Below are 13,092 nucleotides of genomic sequence, written 5' to 3'. Positions count from 1 at the left end.
TAAAAACACCCGCCGCCCTGGCCCAGCCGTTATCACACGGCTCTGACCAGTCGGACCTCACCCTGACCGCTTTTAGGCTGTCCACTCAACTCCCTGCCCAACCTTTCCGTTACTATCGCCGTCCCATTTACCCGCCCCCTCCGGTTAGATCCTAACTACGGTTAGTATAGTTAGTGTGAGAGAGAGAGAGTCTGTGTGTTACAGTTAAAGCAACAGAGTCGCGTATAATAAGACGCGCGCAAAGCGGTTTTGGGGGATTTATTTGTAAAGCCGTTTTTTCGCCCTTAAGAGTTAAGACTCTGTTGTGTTTTGTGTTCTGTAGAGAGAGACAGAGACAGAGTGGTTTTGCGAGCTCCGAAGGTGGTTTCGTAACGTTCTGGTGGTTTTACGTTACGGTTTTGATTGCAGTCTCTACTGAGGGAGAGGGAGAGGGAGAGAGAGGGTGTGACTCTGTGTAAAAGCGCCGTATTGGATGCGAAAAGTCGGAGCTTTTGTAATAAATCGTACTAACTGCTTCGGATTGATCTTAATTAGTGGTGTTATTAGCGTTTATTGTTTGTATATAGCTAGGTGAATTAGGGTGTCGGAGAGATCCTTAGGTGAGCTTTCCTTGGTTTTTTTGAATTTTTGGTGTTTGACTCGGGGGATTTCAATCATGGCGAATTGGGGCGGGTCGTTTTCCCAGTCAAATGTTTTGGCGGAAGGTGAAATGGCCTTTGGATTTTTTTCCCAAAATTTTCCTAGGGGTTCTTTTGATTTTCCGGGAAATGTGAATAATTTTCCTTTGGTTTCTTAGGTTGTGGAGGGGATGAGCTGTATGCCGAGCTATGGAAGGCTTGCGCGGGCCCACTCGTGGACGTGCCACGGGCCGGCGAGAGGGTCTTCTATTTCCCACAGGGCCACATGGAACAAGTACGTGCCTAAAATGCTATATTTTGTGTTCTGGATTGATTCTGTTAGTTTCGGTAGAAAGGGTTTCCAGGAAAAGTTCTTCTCGAGGAAAAGAAAAGAGAGAGTATAGTTTTGTTTTTATGGTTGTTGGAGTCTTCTGGGCCTTTCCTTCCTCAGAGTGTTTTGTTATTTGGGGAACTTTTAAAAGAAAATTGCTATTATTTGCGTTATGGAAATTTAAAGGAGAAATGCTATTTTTGGGTGGTTGTAGTTGGAGGCATCAACAAATCAGGAGCTGAATCAGAGAAATCCACTGTTTCAACTTCCCTCGAAGATTCTCTGTAGTGTACTTCACGTTGATTTGCTGGTATTTCTCTGCTCGATTCGTCTTTTGTTTTTCTCGTTACCCTTATGTTTTTGTTTATCTGTTTGGTTACTGGGAAACCGAGGGAAAGAAAATATGTGCTTGGTATGTTGTATGGGTTTTTTGTAACCATGATAAACCCAGTTGAGCTGTATGCATTAGCTAACTTAGATCGAATTTTAGGTTTATGAGGTCTCCAGTAACTGGAACTGGAGCCCCGCCCCCGCCCCCCCCGGGGGCCAGAAATTAGGTTAAATTCGATTTAAAAAATGGGAACAAACTTTTTATTTCTTGCATTTCCTCATCAACCTATCAGAGCGCTGGAATAAATCGAGGAAAATTGCTACATAGGGAAGAACTTATTTTATTTTATTGATGTTTGTGTACTTTTTTTTTTAGGCGGAACAAGAAACAGACGAGGTTTACGCACAAATTACTTTAGTGCCAGATGCAGACGTAAGGAGTTTGTTCTGATTACTAACATCTTTCAATTTCTGGGCAGCAAAAATAAATCTTTTTTTTTTTTTTTTTTAATGATTTCAATTATGTTGTAACATGTATAGCAAACTGAGCCTACAAGTCCTGATCGTCGACTTCCTGAACCTCCAAAACCAACGGTTCACTCGTTCTGCAAAGTTTTAACAGCCTCTGATACGAGTACACATGGCGGGTTTTCTGTTCTCCGCAAACATGCTACTGAATGCCTTCCTCCGCTGGTAACGTTTTTCTTTGTACCAATAGTTTGCTTTTATCTATTTATGTATTTATTTTTCTTCATTTCAGATATATTGATTTCCATGTATGGATCTACTTCAGGATATGACCCAGTCGACCCCAACTCAGGAATTGGTTGCTAAGGATCTTCATGGTTATGCATGGCATTTTAAGCATATTTTCAGAGGCAATCAGTTTTATCTTTTTATTACTCTGTTCCTTGCGATTATCATGGGTTCCATTAATCTAGGAAGAGATGGGGTTTGGAAAAAAAAAAATTAAACAAGTTAATCTATTTTCATTCATGTTTCTCACTTTCTTCGATTCAATGAACAGGTCAACCACGGAGACACTTGCTTACAACAGGATGGAGTGTTTTTGTGACATCTAAGAGATTAGTTGCGGGAGATTCCTTTGTATTTCTGAGGTATATGCCCCACCCCTTTCACACGTCTAATTTTGTTCGTGTTCTTTCTTTCTTTTCCTAACCTTCCTGTTAAATATGTATTCCCCATGGTAAAACTGTTTCAATAATGAATTGCTCATCTAGGGGAGAAAATGGGGAGTTGCGTGTTGGGGTGAGGCGCCTTGCCCGTCAACAGAGCAGCATGCCATCGTCTGTGATTTCTAGTCAGAGCATGCACTTAGGAGTGCTTGCAACTGCTTCTCATGCTGTTGCAACCCAAACTATGTTTGTAGTTTTTTATAAGCCAAGGTATGATACATTCCTTCTTGAGGATGTGCTTGAAAAGACATTCTGTTGAATAATTCTATATTATCATTGGTTTTATTTGCTTTGGTTAAAATGCTCAGGACAAGCCAGTTCATAATAAGCTTAAATAAGTATTTGGAGGCTGTCAACAATAAGTTCGGAGTTGGCATGAGATTTAAGATGAGTTTTGAGGGGGAGGACTCTCCAGAGAGAAGGTAGTATATTTTCATAACGCAATGGCTATTGGTTTTTGTGTTGATAAGTTTTCATATAATGATTCCCCTTCATTTTCGATTGATCAGGTTTCTGGGCACAATAATTGGGGTTGAAGATAAATCTCCTCATTGGGCAGGTTCAAGATGGCGATCGCTAAAAGTAATTTCTTTAATCCCTTTGTCCTCATTGTTTCAAACTAATAGGGCAATCAAATTTCATTCCTTCTTTTTTCTAGGTTCAATGGGATGAACCTGCATCTATTCCCAGACCAGACCAGGTTTCACCATGGGAGATAGAGTCCTTTGTGGCTTCTGTACCTGTAAGCATGCCTCTACCTGCTCCGAAGAACAAAAGGCCCAGAACACCCATTGAAATTCCAAATCTTGGTGAGACGAACCTTTTTTAAGATAAAAAAAAACTATACTTTATACCATTCATTTTTTGTGTAGAGGGTGAGTTGGTGATATTCTAATTTCTCCTCTCTCTCTCTCTCATAGATAATACCAGTTCAACTGGATCAACTCTCTGGAATTCTGCATTGACACAGTCTAATGAAATGACACCATTTATGGCTGAAGGCAAAAGAAGTGAAAATCATGCTATCTGGCATCACAAGCAGACAGATGTTAACAGCACCAGCAACTCAATTTCAAGGACTCAGACTGATGGGAGCTGGTTATCTTCTCCTCGTGCATGTGTTACTCGGCATCTATTTCAGGATACGATGGATGACCGCAAAAGTGTCTCTAAATGGCCTTCTCTCCCAGGCTATTCAACTCCACACTCTTCAAAGCCGAACAATGACCCATTTCCTGACCCTGTTGAGAAAGTGAAGAAAGCTGACACTGCTTCTGGTTGCCGCTTGTTTGGAATTGAGCTGATCAATCACTCTACAACCTCACATCCTGTGGAGGAGGCAACCACACAACCGATTAGTATGTCTAATGGCTCCACTGAAGGACGTAGTACCCTGTCAGCAATTGATTCAGACCATAAGTATGATCTATCAAAGGATTCAAAAGAAAAGCAACTGGGGCAGCTGCAAGTACCGCCAAAAGATATTCAGAGCAAGCAAAACTGCTCCACTTCAACCAGAAGTCGCACCAAGGTGCTGAATGGGAAATATTTTTTAACCATTTAATAAATATATTCAAGATCAATAGCCCAATCTGTCAATTACTGAAAAACTGCATTTCATGGTTGTGTTTCGAATATGCAAAAGGTTCAAATGCAGGGGGTTGCTGTTGGTCGGGCTGTAGACTTAACCATGTTGGAAGGATATGGTCAACTTATAGATGAACTTGAGGACATGTTTAACATCAAGGGACAGCTTCAACCTCGGGATAAGTGGGAAATTGTCTATACTGACGATGAAGGGGATATGATGCTTGTGGGTGATGATCCATGGCAGTAAGTCTTCTTCAACACTATCACACAATAAAATAATATGACTCATATTAAACACTATCTAAATTACATGTTCCATAATGTAATGCTCTTATCGATCACAAAATTAGAATATAATTCATTTTGTAGTGTTTGAAAATTTCCCTATGATCCTCAATCTAGCGATTTTCTGATTTAGTTATATTGTCTTCCAGGGAATTCTGTAACATGGTGAGAAGAATCTTCATTTGCTCCAGCCAGGACGTGAAGAAGATGAGCCCAGGAAGTAAACTGCCCATGTCTTCCATAGAAGGTGAAGGGACTGTTATGAGCTTGGATTCCACCGAAAACTGCAATATGGAACTGCCATGATTTTTTTTGTTTACTCGCTTTTATTTTTTCCTGGTCTTCATTATTGTCTGTTTGTTAGCTTTGGGTGGGGGGCAAGGAGTTTTGGTGCTTGGAAGATGTTTGAAGTTCTGGGGAGAAAGACATTGGCTAATTCATAGCTCGTTTTTTAGAGCTAACTTCACGAAACTCAAAAGCTCAGTATGCATTAGTGGGAATTAGAGGCTAGGCTTAGAGAAATCTTGTGAATACTTGTGGAAATTGCGGTGGTGTTGCTCATTTGCTGTTGAGCAGGACTCATACTGAGATTAAGCGTACTGAATAATTGGAGGGGGAAGGGGATGGGTGGGATGGCGTCGGCGTGCAGTCTTTGTTTCTAATGATTGTAAATAGACTTGTTTTGGAACTGTAATGTCACTCTTTAGCAAGTAGGAATTCGCAAGGTTCTGTTGCGACATTAGCTTGTGTTATTTTGGCATTGAACTGCATCATTATCCAGCTGAGCAGTGATACTCATCCTCTTGGATTTGTTGTCATTACTCATACCGGCTGATATGGTACATTTTAACTGGCTTCCCATGCCAACGACTCGACAAGAAAAGTTATTTAAAATGCAACATGTTAGTGTGGTGTGATTGGGAATGACAAATTTATGATGCACGTTTATCTAACTTGAATGTTGTAAATGAATAACTGGGCTCATAACCCTTAAAAAGAGTCATGATCAAAACCATTTACATTGTAATTATGGTATGCCAGCTCAATCAATCTTCAAATGGTCTTTAAAGCCCTTCACTCCTTGTAGGGCCAAAGCATGCATAGCTCTTGATTTTACTTTTCTATATGGATATCTCATCGAAATAGATAGTGCTCGAATGACATGAAGTATCCTTTCCCATATCTTGTTTTTTCCTTTCCCATATCTCCCGCACTGCACCCTCTCTGGTACTTATGACAAGCTATGAATCGGATTCGACCTCCATATCCAACAGATGCAACTTGGCACAAAGTTGCAGACCATCCAACAAGGCATTTACCTCGGCCGGCCCTAGTACTGTCGGTGGCCTCATCGTAATGGGCGTGCAGAAAATGCATGCACGCCACTACAACATTCTCCTCATCCATCTCTAATTAATTATTATCCCACCTCCACATGCAGGAGTGTTTCGGGTTGCCAATACTGCTATCTATCATCCATGCATGTTCAATTCAACTCTCACACGTACAAATTTGTCTGGACCACTTCACCAATATCCTCAGTACCTTTGGAACTTTCGTGGGAACGCATAATCCCATTTGCAGTAAAACCAATCGGTAATCTCTTGCAAATTGCCTCGGCTTCTTTGATAACCATAGTCGAACCAACCCTAGCTGTTTGCCCACACCCGAAGCTCATTCATCACATACTAAATTACTAATTATTGAAAAATTTTAATTTATTGTCAGATTATTGTAATTCAAGTACATGCAGATCACGTATATATATATATATATATATATATATATTCGACGGCCAAGATCTAATCTCTGACTGTATTCTTGCTCTCATGCATGTGGGCTGGGGGCTGCCATACCCACACAGTACTCATGATCTTACTGTATGCGTCTAATCCACGTAAAGAATTCCCCGGAAACCTCGGAAAGGTCCCGAAAGAACACCATTTTCCTGCAGTACTAGACGCGTTCATTAGATGCACCGCCGACTTGTGCAAGTATCCGCCAGTGAGTTTAGGAAATACGTTCTTATAAACATGGCGTATGACTATATATCCAAAGAGAATCGATCCCTTTATAAACATGATTTCATGGAGGTGGTTGCAAGCTACTTGTTAACCTTTCGTAGAAATAACGACGTAGCGGCATCTAATGAACCCAGGAGTATATTTTGCTTTGAATATCAGCTTGGAGCTCGATCCGAGGCTGAGAAGATCAAGGTGACATGTAATTATGAAGCTTCTTTTGTTAGAATTTGGCAGTTTTTATCTTGTGATTTTCTCACTGGATGTGTTGAAAACGGGGGAGATTTTCTTATTGAATCGAGAATGGTTTGGATTCAGATATGAATTGAGATGGGTTGAGATGTTTGTGAATAGTAGAATAAAAATTAAATTATTTATTATATTTTGTGTATGAATTTATAAAAATTATTTTGGGATTTGAAAATTTTGAATTATTTATTATATTTTTTACTAAATACCTCTTATAATAATGAAAAAAAAAAAAACTGAATGCAAGCCTAAATCCTTTTAACATATGAAAGGATGATAGATAATATTACTAGAAAGTGCTACATCTAGAAAGAGAGATCACAAAAGCAAGTTCTAAAATTGAGGTAGTTTTAATAAATAAGTAAGATCCACTTTATAATAATATTTATTATCTGATATATCATATTAAATCACGTCAATTTATAAATTTATTTTTGTAAAATCATTTCCTAATATTACTAGTTGGAGTTGTGTACGAGACTCTGAGTTGTTACCTGAATCCAAGAGTTCAACACGGAGGGGCGAGCTAATTTAACTGTGATTCAATATTTTTTAAGTATTAAAATGTTATATTATTACAATATATATAAAATGGACTTCTGGCTATATGGGCTTAGGACTAGCGTGGATGTTATAAACAATAAATAATGATAAGGTTACTACTTATTATTATTTATTTATTATTATTTTTGTTTTAATTTTTTTATTTTAATTAATGATTAACGAAGCGTGTATTAGTGAAGTTATATATTTTTTAAATTTTTTCTTAATAATTAAGGATGTTAAGAAAATATTTAAAAAAAAATGATAAAAAAATAAAAAAAACTTGAAAATAGATAGGTAGTTAACCCTGTCACTACCCATAAACAATTTAACTATATTGATGTTCCAAATTAGTCCTACGTAATAAGAAAAAATGATTTATATAACTATATGCAAGTTACGCACAAAATTTTAAAAAAAATAGGAAAAAATTAGAACCTGTGCATAAAAAAAAAAAAAACCAACTATTTATGACGAATTTTACTTTTTCAATTAGAGTGCACGGGATTTATATATCTTAAAACTATATAAAGTATTATTTACATAATTAAGCCTTTAAAGTGCATTAATTAATATTTTTAAAGTCTAGCACGTAAAAATCTATGGTGAAATATTAGTTGTACGTGCGTTTAATGAATGAATCGAAGGCTTGTAATGATCAATATTCCAGCCTCTGGTTTGAAAAAGAGTACTGATGATTTTATTAAAGGTTCTTCAGCATCTTGTTAATTTGTTCTTGTTTTTTTGTTTTTTTGTTTTCCCGTGTATTTTGTTAATAGGACTAGTACTTGTGATACTATATATCATATGTATATGTTCTCTCTCCTCCATCAAAACGCATATTCATAAAAATAAATGTCAATTATAAAATGATCTGTCGCTTCATCTTTTTTTATATAAATAAAGATTCTTATATTGATCTTTACCATTGCATAATTAATTTTTAAATTTTTAAAAAACTCATAATTAGGTCTCTTCCTCTAATATTATTATGCGTATTATAATAATTTAAAAACCAGCACTTTGACATTAAAATTCCACACAAAGCCATCTTTTTAAAAAAAGAAAAAATATATATATAGATATTAAAAGCCAAAAAGTAGTGAAACAATAGATGACCGATTTGGAATTCCAAGGTCTGATTTTGATTGGTTGGGACATGTACAAAATGACATATTGGGCGTTGAAGAAAATAATGAATAATGAATAACCAAAATAATATAGCTCGTATTTTTTATATATTTTATTGATGTGATTTATTAAAATAGTTATTTTATATTAAAAATAATAATACAGCTAATCATATTAATAAAGTGCATATAGAATATAGAAACTCTCTTTAAAGGGATGATTATAATATGTAAAATATTTAATTAAGTAAAATAGTGTGTATAGTCAAATTTTAAACCGAAGATTTTTACTCTAATATTATGTAAAATTATTTATCTTAAAAGTTTAAATTAATTAATAAAAAGAGATAAATTTAAATATTTTTATTATAATTGTAATATAATTTATTAAAAACTTTGAGTAATTATATAAGTAATTAAAACTAAAGATCTTTACCAATATAAAAATTAGACCCTAAGAGAAGATAAGAAAGATCCCAGACAAAGCACAGCGATGGCCAGAAATTAACAGCTAGCTAGCTAGGTGAAAAAAACTATATATTTCAGCAGCTTCGATAACGCTGGAATCCAGCGGCTGGATTGTTGGAACCCTAACATTTTTTGTCGTGATTGATTAATTTGTAGTGTACTACAAGTTGCCTTTGCAAGTGATCGCATGTGCAAACTGCTGATCATTTTGATATTATATCCTTTTTTTGGCTTCGAATAAGAGGCCAATTGATCTAGCCTGAATCCAAGAAGGTCAACAACAGTTTTTATCTTATTTTATTCCAATATGGCAGCACATTTCATATACTGATCATACATATTTGTTGTGCTCGAAAACATCAGGCCTGTAATTTAAGATTGCTGCTCTAAAAAACACAGCCGGAAAATATGGAGGACCGGTACCTGACCTCTGCTGCCAAGCCTGCTCCTCTTCTTCACACGCTTAGACATGCACGTCGCACTGCCTTCAACCGTGTGTTTGCTGCTATTTACTTGTGTGCCATCTTAGCACTATTCTATCGACATGGGCTTGAACTGATCATCCATTCCACCACCTCGGCCTCCTTCCTTATCTCCCTCGCCTTGTTCCTATCTGATGCCGTCCTTGCTTTCGTCTGGGTGACTCGTCAGGGTTTTCTCATGACTATCGTTTATCGAAATGAATACCCTGAAAATCTCGAAAAGGTTATGAAGAAAACAGATTCTTTTCCGGCATTGGACATCTTTATATGCACTACTGATCCGTACAAGGAGCCACCGATGAGATTGGTGAGCACAACATTATCAGTCATGGCTTATGGATATCCGACGGAGAAGATTTCGGTCTATGTATCGGATGATGGGGGCTCAGAGTTGACACTATTTGCTTGCATGGAAGCTGCAAAATTTGCAGGTTACTGGTTACCATTCTGTAGGAAGAATAATATAATGGAGAGAAGCCCAGAAGCTTATTTTGAATCAAATCACCCTTGGTCATCAGATGGTAAGCAGATTAAGGTAAATTATATTGAAAAAAACCTTATTATTATAAAAAGAGGAATTAAGAACCCTAAACATTAGCTTATTGATCATCTTTTTGCATGTGTACTCAATTAACGATGTTGCAGGAAATGTATGAAAGCATGAAAGCGAGGGTAGAGGAAGTCGTTGAGAGAGGAAAAGTTGGCAAAGAGTATATCACTGAGGAGATAGAGCGAAAAGCTTTCAACAAATGGACAGATAGGTTTACTCGCCAAGATCATCCCACTGTCATTCAGGTTTGCTTTGTGCATGAATTTAATTTATAGATCGACGACTTAATGTACGAGAAGTATTAGGTTTGTAAACGATATAAAAATAATCTTACAAACTAACGTAATTTGATACGACATGTCAGATTTATTTTACAATAAAAAAAAATTATTTTACAGTATGACGTAGCACGTCAAGCCAATTAATTTGTATATTAACTTTCGTAGAACTTCTATGATATAATTAAGGTTTAGGGCTCAATTAATAGAACCAATCGCTGTCAACAAGTAGTATCCCAATTTTGTTGTGGCCGGGTATACGTATGTTGTCATAATAATTTCCTTTCTACATTAATCTCAGAGGGAACCTAACTTATTGGCTTGAACAATGAGCAGGTCTTATTAGAGAGCAGCAAAAACAGAGACATCACTGACCATTTCATGCCAAACCTCATCTATGTCTCCAGGGAAAAGAGCAGCACCTCACCCCACAATTTCAAGGCAGGTGCCCTAAATGTCCTGGTATGTATGCTTTCCTCTCTCTCTCTCTCTCTCTATATATATATATATACATACATACATACATACATACATATATATACACACATGCACACAGAGAAAATTGATCGTCCGAAACATCACCAAGATGTTGCATATATATGTGTGTGTGTATGTTGCTACGTATTATCCATTTTCATTAATTTGTACGTTGTCTTGTTTTCTGCTGTGTATTGAAGCTTCGAGTGTCGGCCACCATGACCAACGCACCCATAATCCTAACCTTGGACTGCGACATGTATTCTAATGACCCACAAACACCTCTTCGTGCATTATGTTACCTATTAGATTCAGAACTTAGGTCCCAATTATCATATGTTCAGTTCCCTCAGATCTTTTCTGGGATCAACAAAGACGATACTTACGGTTGTGAATATAAACGACCATGTCAAACTAATCCGTTGGGTTTGGACGGACTATTGGGCCCTAATTATATTGGAACCGGATGTTTCTTCAATCGACGAGTTTTCTTTGGAGGCCCATCATATATTGTGCCACCAGAAATCTCCCAAGTTGGGCCGAACCATGTTGTGAACAAGCCCATCCAGTCTCGATCTATTTTGGAAATGGCACACATCGTTGCTGGGTGCAATTACGAGAACAGCACCAAATGGGGTTATGAGGTAAGCTTTTCCTAGCTTACTACGTACTTTGAACGACGAAGGTGCATGTTAAGTAGCTCACATTAATTAAACTAAACAAAATACTTAATCGATGATATATATATATATATATGATTCATAATTATTGAAAATGTCTGTTTGAATATAAAACCAAAATTTGAATACGTCGTTTCTTTCTATTAATTTAAATTTTTGAGACGATTAATGATTTAATATTATTATAGTAATTATTCTGAATCAAATTTTGATATTTCTCGTCATTCCGTATAAAATATTTAATAGAAACAATGTGTGGTTTGGATAACGAGTTAAAGATGAGATCATGAGATGAAAGTTGAATAAAATATTGTTAAAATATTATTTTTTAATAGTATTATTGTTTTGAGATTTAAAAAAATTAATTTTTTTATTATATTTTGTGAGGAAATTTGAAAAAGTTGTAATAATGAGATAAAATGAGATCAATTGAGATGATTTTGATATCCAAATGGGTAATATTTTGATAATCTAACATAATTTCATATTGAGATGAAAAATATGAAATATTCAGTTTCAAAACAGCACTAATGAATTCTTTGCACAACACATGCATAGGTGGGCTTCAGATATGGATCACTGGTAGAGGACTTCTACACGGGATTTCTGTTGCATTGCGAGGGATGGAGGTCCATATTTTGCAACCCAAAGAGGCCAGCCTTTCTGGGTGATGCACCAATCAGCCTCATCAATGCGCTAAACCAATTGCAGAGATGGATCATTGGTGCTTTTCAGGTTGGCTTCTCCAGTTTCAGTCCCATAACTTATGGCATCAGTTCTGTGGGCCCTCTCATGAGCCTTGCCTACATGTATTACTCCTTCTGGCCTCTTTCGTTTATTCCCATTACCATATATGCCTTTCTCCCCCAACTAGCTCTTGTCCATGGACTCGGTATATTTCCAAAGGTATATTCACTAAACACGTCTTGTTTTGATGTTGAGAGTACTTTTACAGATCATGATCAGTGTGTCATAGATAAATTTACACTTTCTAGTGATTGTCACTTCCCAACCAATGAATTTGGAAAATGTGTTGCAGATATCAGACCCCTGGTTTCTCTTATATGTGTTTCTTTTCCTTGGAGCCTATGGACAAGATCTCCTTGAATTTATAGTTGAGGGAGGAACAGTTCAAAGGTGGTGGAACGATCAAAGAATGTGGATGAAAAGAGGACTTTCATGCTGCGTCTTCGGGTTTCTCGAGTACTTTCTCAAGTGTTTAGGCATCTCCACATATGGTTTCGGTTTGACAAGCAAAGTGGTCGATGATGAACAAAGCAAAAGATATGCCCAAGGTATCTTTGAATTTGGAGTCTCTTCACCCATGTTGGTGCCATTCACAACCGGAGCCATAATTAACTTAGCCTCTTTTTTAACGGGGCTCATGCAAGTTTTAAGAGGGATCAGCAACTTGGAGGGACTGTTTCTGCAGATGTTCATAGCAGGTTTTGTGGTGGTGAATTCCTTCCCAATTTATGAAGCCATGGCCTTAAGGAGTGATAGAGGAAGAATTCCCCTCAAAACCACTATGATCTCCACAGGTCTTGCATTGGCCCTTTATATGCTAGTTTCTCTAATTCCTCTGAGGAATTGAAATTGGGAGCTACCATTAGAAGCTTATGTCATCCTAGAATTCATTGTACGAGTCTGGGTTGAACACAACATTAGTGGACTGCTGGCAGCTTAGACACATAGATTAGGGACTTCTTGAATCTAATTAATTGTAAGACCCCATTTGTGTCAAGTTACAATGAGAATGCATGAGTGTCAAGTTTCACGTCGGTGTTTAATTTATTAGGTGTCTGAAATGCTGCTGCATGTTGCAATTTAAGTGACCTCTTATATCGATCATCTAAATGAAAAGC

The 13,092-nt window shown here is 37.0% G+C and overlaps 2 protein-coding genes across 4 annotated transcripts; both read left to right on the top strand.

The window, feature by feature from the left end:
- Positions 1 to 249: 249 nt before the first annotated feature.
- On the top strand, positions 250 to 5,088 carry LOC108993784 (auxin response factor 9). The gene is made up of 14 exons (XM_018968813.2): positions 250 to 704; positions 797 to 912; positions 1,163 to 1,258; positions 1,655 to 1,711; positions 1,819 to 1,971; positions 2,072 to 2,156; positions 2,306 to 2,396; positions 2,520 to 2,684; positions 2,783 to 2,896; positions 2,984 to 3,056; positions 3,133 to 3,283; positions 3,395 to 4,005; positions 4,120 to 4,307; positions 4,499 to 5,088. The coding sequence occupies exons 1-14, from the start codon at positions 656 to 658 to the stop codon at positions 4,653 to 4,655; spliced, it is 2,106 nt and encodes a 701-aa protein (XP_018824358.1). The 5' UTR covers positions 250 to 655; the 3' UTR covers positions 4,656 to 5,088.
- Positions 5,089 to 6,454: 1,366 nt separating this feature from the next.
- LOC108993735 (cellulose synthase-like protein G3) lies at positions 6,455 to 13,017 on the top strand. 3 transcript variants are annotated; one of them, XM_018968745.2, is made up of 8 exons: positions 6,455 to 6,565; positions 8,917 to 9,033; positions 9,124 to 9,777; positions 9,888 to 10,037; positions 10,407 to 10,532; positions 10,748 to 11,191; positions 11,786 to 12,133; positions 12,267 to 13,017. In XM_018968745.2, the coding sequence occupies exons 3-8, from the start codon at positions 9,169 to 9,171 to the stop codon at positions 12,819 to 12,821; spliced, it is 2,232 nt and encodes a 743-aa protein (XP_018824290.1). In that variant the 5' UTR covers positions 6,455 to 6,565; positions 8,917 to 9,033; positions 9,124 to 9,168; the 3' UTR covers positions 12,822 to 13,017. The 3 variants fall into 3 exon arrangements, with proteins under 3 accessions (XP_018824290.1, XP_018824289.1, XP_018824291.1); XM_018968744.2 differs by lacking the exon at positions 8,917 to 9,033; XM_018968746.2 differs by lacking the exon at positions 8,917 to 9,033 and having other exon boundaries at positions 6,455 to 6,572.
- Positions 13,018 to 13,092: the final 75 nt, after the last annotated feature.

This window comes from Juglans regia, chromosome 9 (genome assembly GCF_001411555.2).
Source record: "Juglans regia cultivar Chandler chromosome 9, Walnut 2.0, whole genome shotgun sequence".
NCBI classification, from domain to species: domain Eukaryota; kingdom Viridiplantae; phylum Streptophyta; class Magnoliopsida; order Fagales; family Juglandaceae; genus Juglans; species Juglans regia.
Note: the sequence above shows the minus strand (reverse complement) of the source record. Positions and strands in the feature narration are given on the sequence as shown.

Bases quoted from the DNA above. Each gene is read 5' to 3' on its own strand.
- LOC108993784 (XM_018968813.2), top strand. From the start codon at position 656: ATGGCGAATTGGGGCGGGTCGTTTTCCCAGTCAAATGTTTTGGCGGAA. The intron at 913-1,162 runs GTACGTGCCTAA...GGGTGGTTGTAG, and splicing joins CACAGGGCCACATGGAACAA to TTGGAGGCATCAACAAATCA. The intron at 2,685-2,782 runs GTATGATACATT...TAAAATGCTCAG, and splicing joins GTAGTTTTTTATAAGCCAAG to GACAAGCCAGTTCATAATAA.
- LOC108993735 (XM_018968744.2), top strand. From the start codon at position 9,169: ATGGAGGACCGGTACCTGACCTCTGCTGCCAAGCCTGCTCCTCTTCTT. The intron at 9,778-9,887 runs GTAAATTATATT...ACGATGTTGCAG, and splicing joins CAGATGGTAAGCAGATTAAG to GAAATGTATGAAAGCATGAA. The intron at 10,038-10,406 runs GTTTGCTTTGTG...AACAATGAGCAG, and splicing joins ATCATCCCACTGTCATTCAG to GTCTTATTAGAGAGCAGCAA.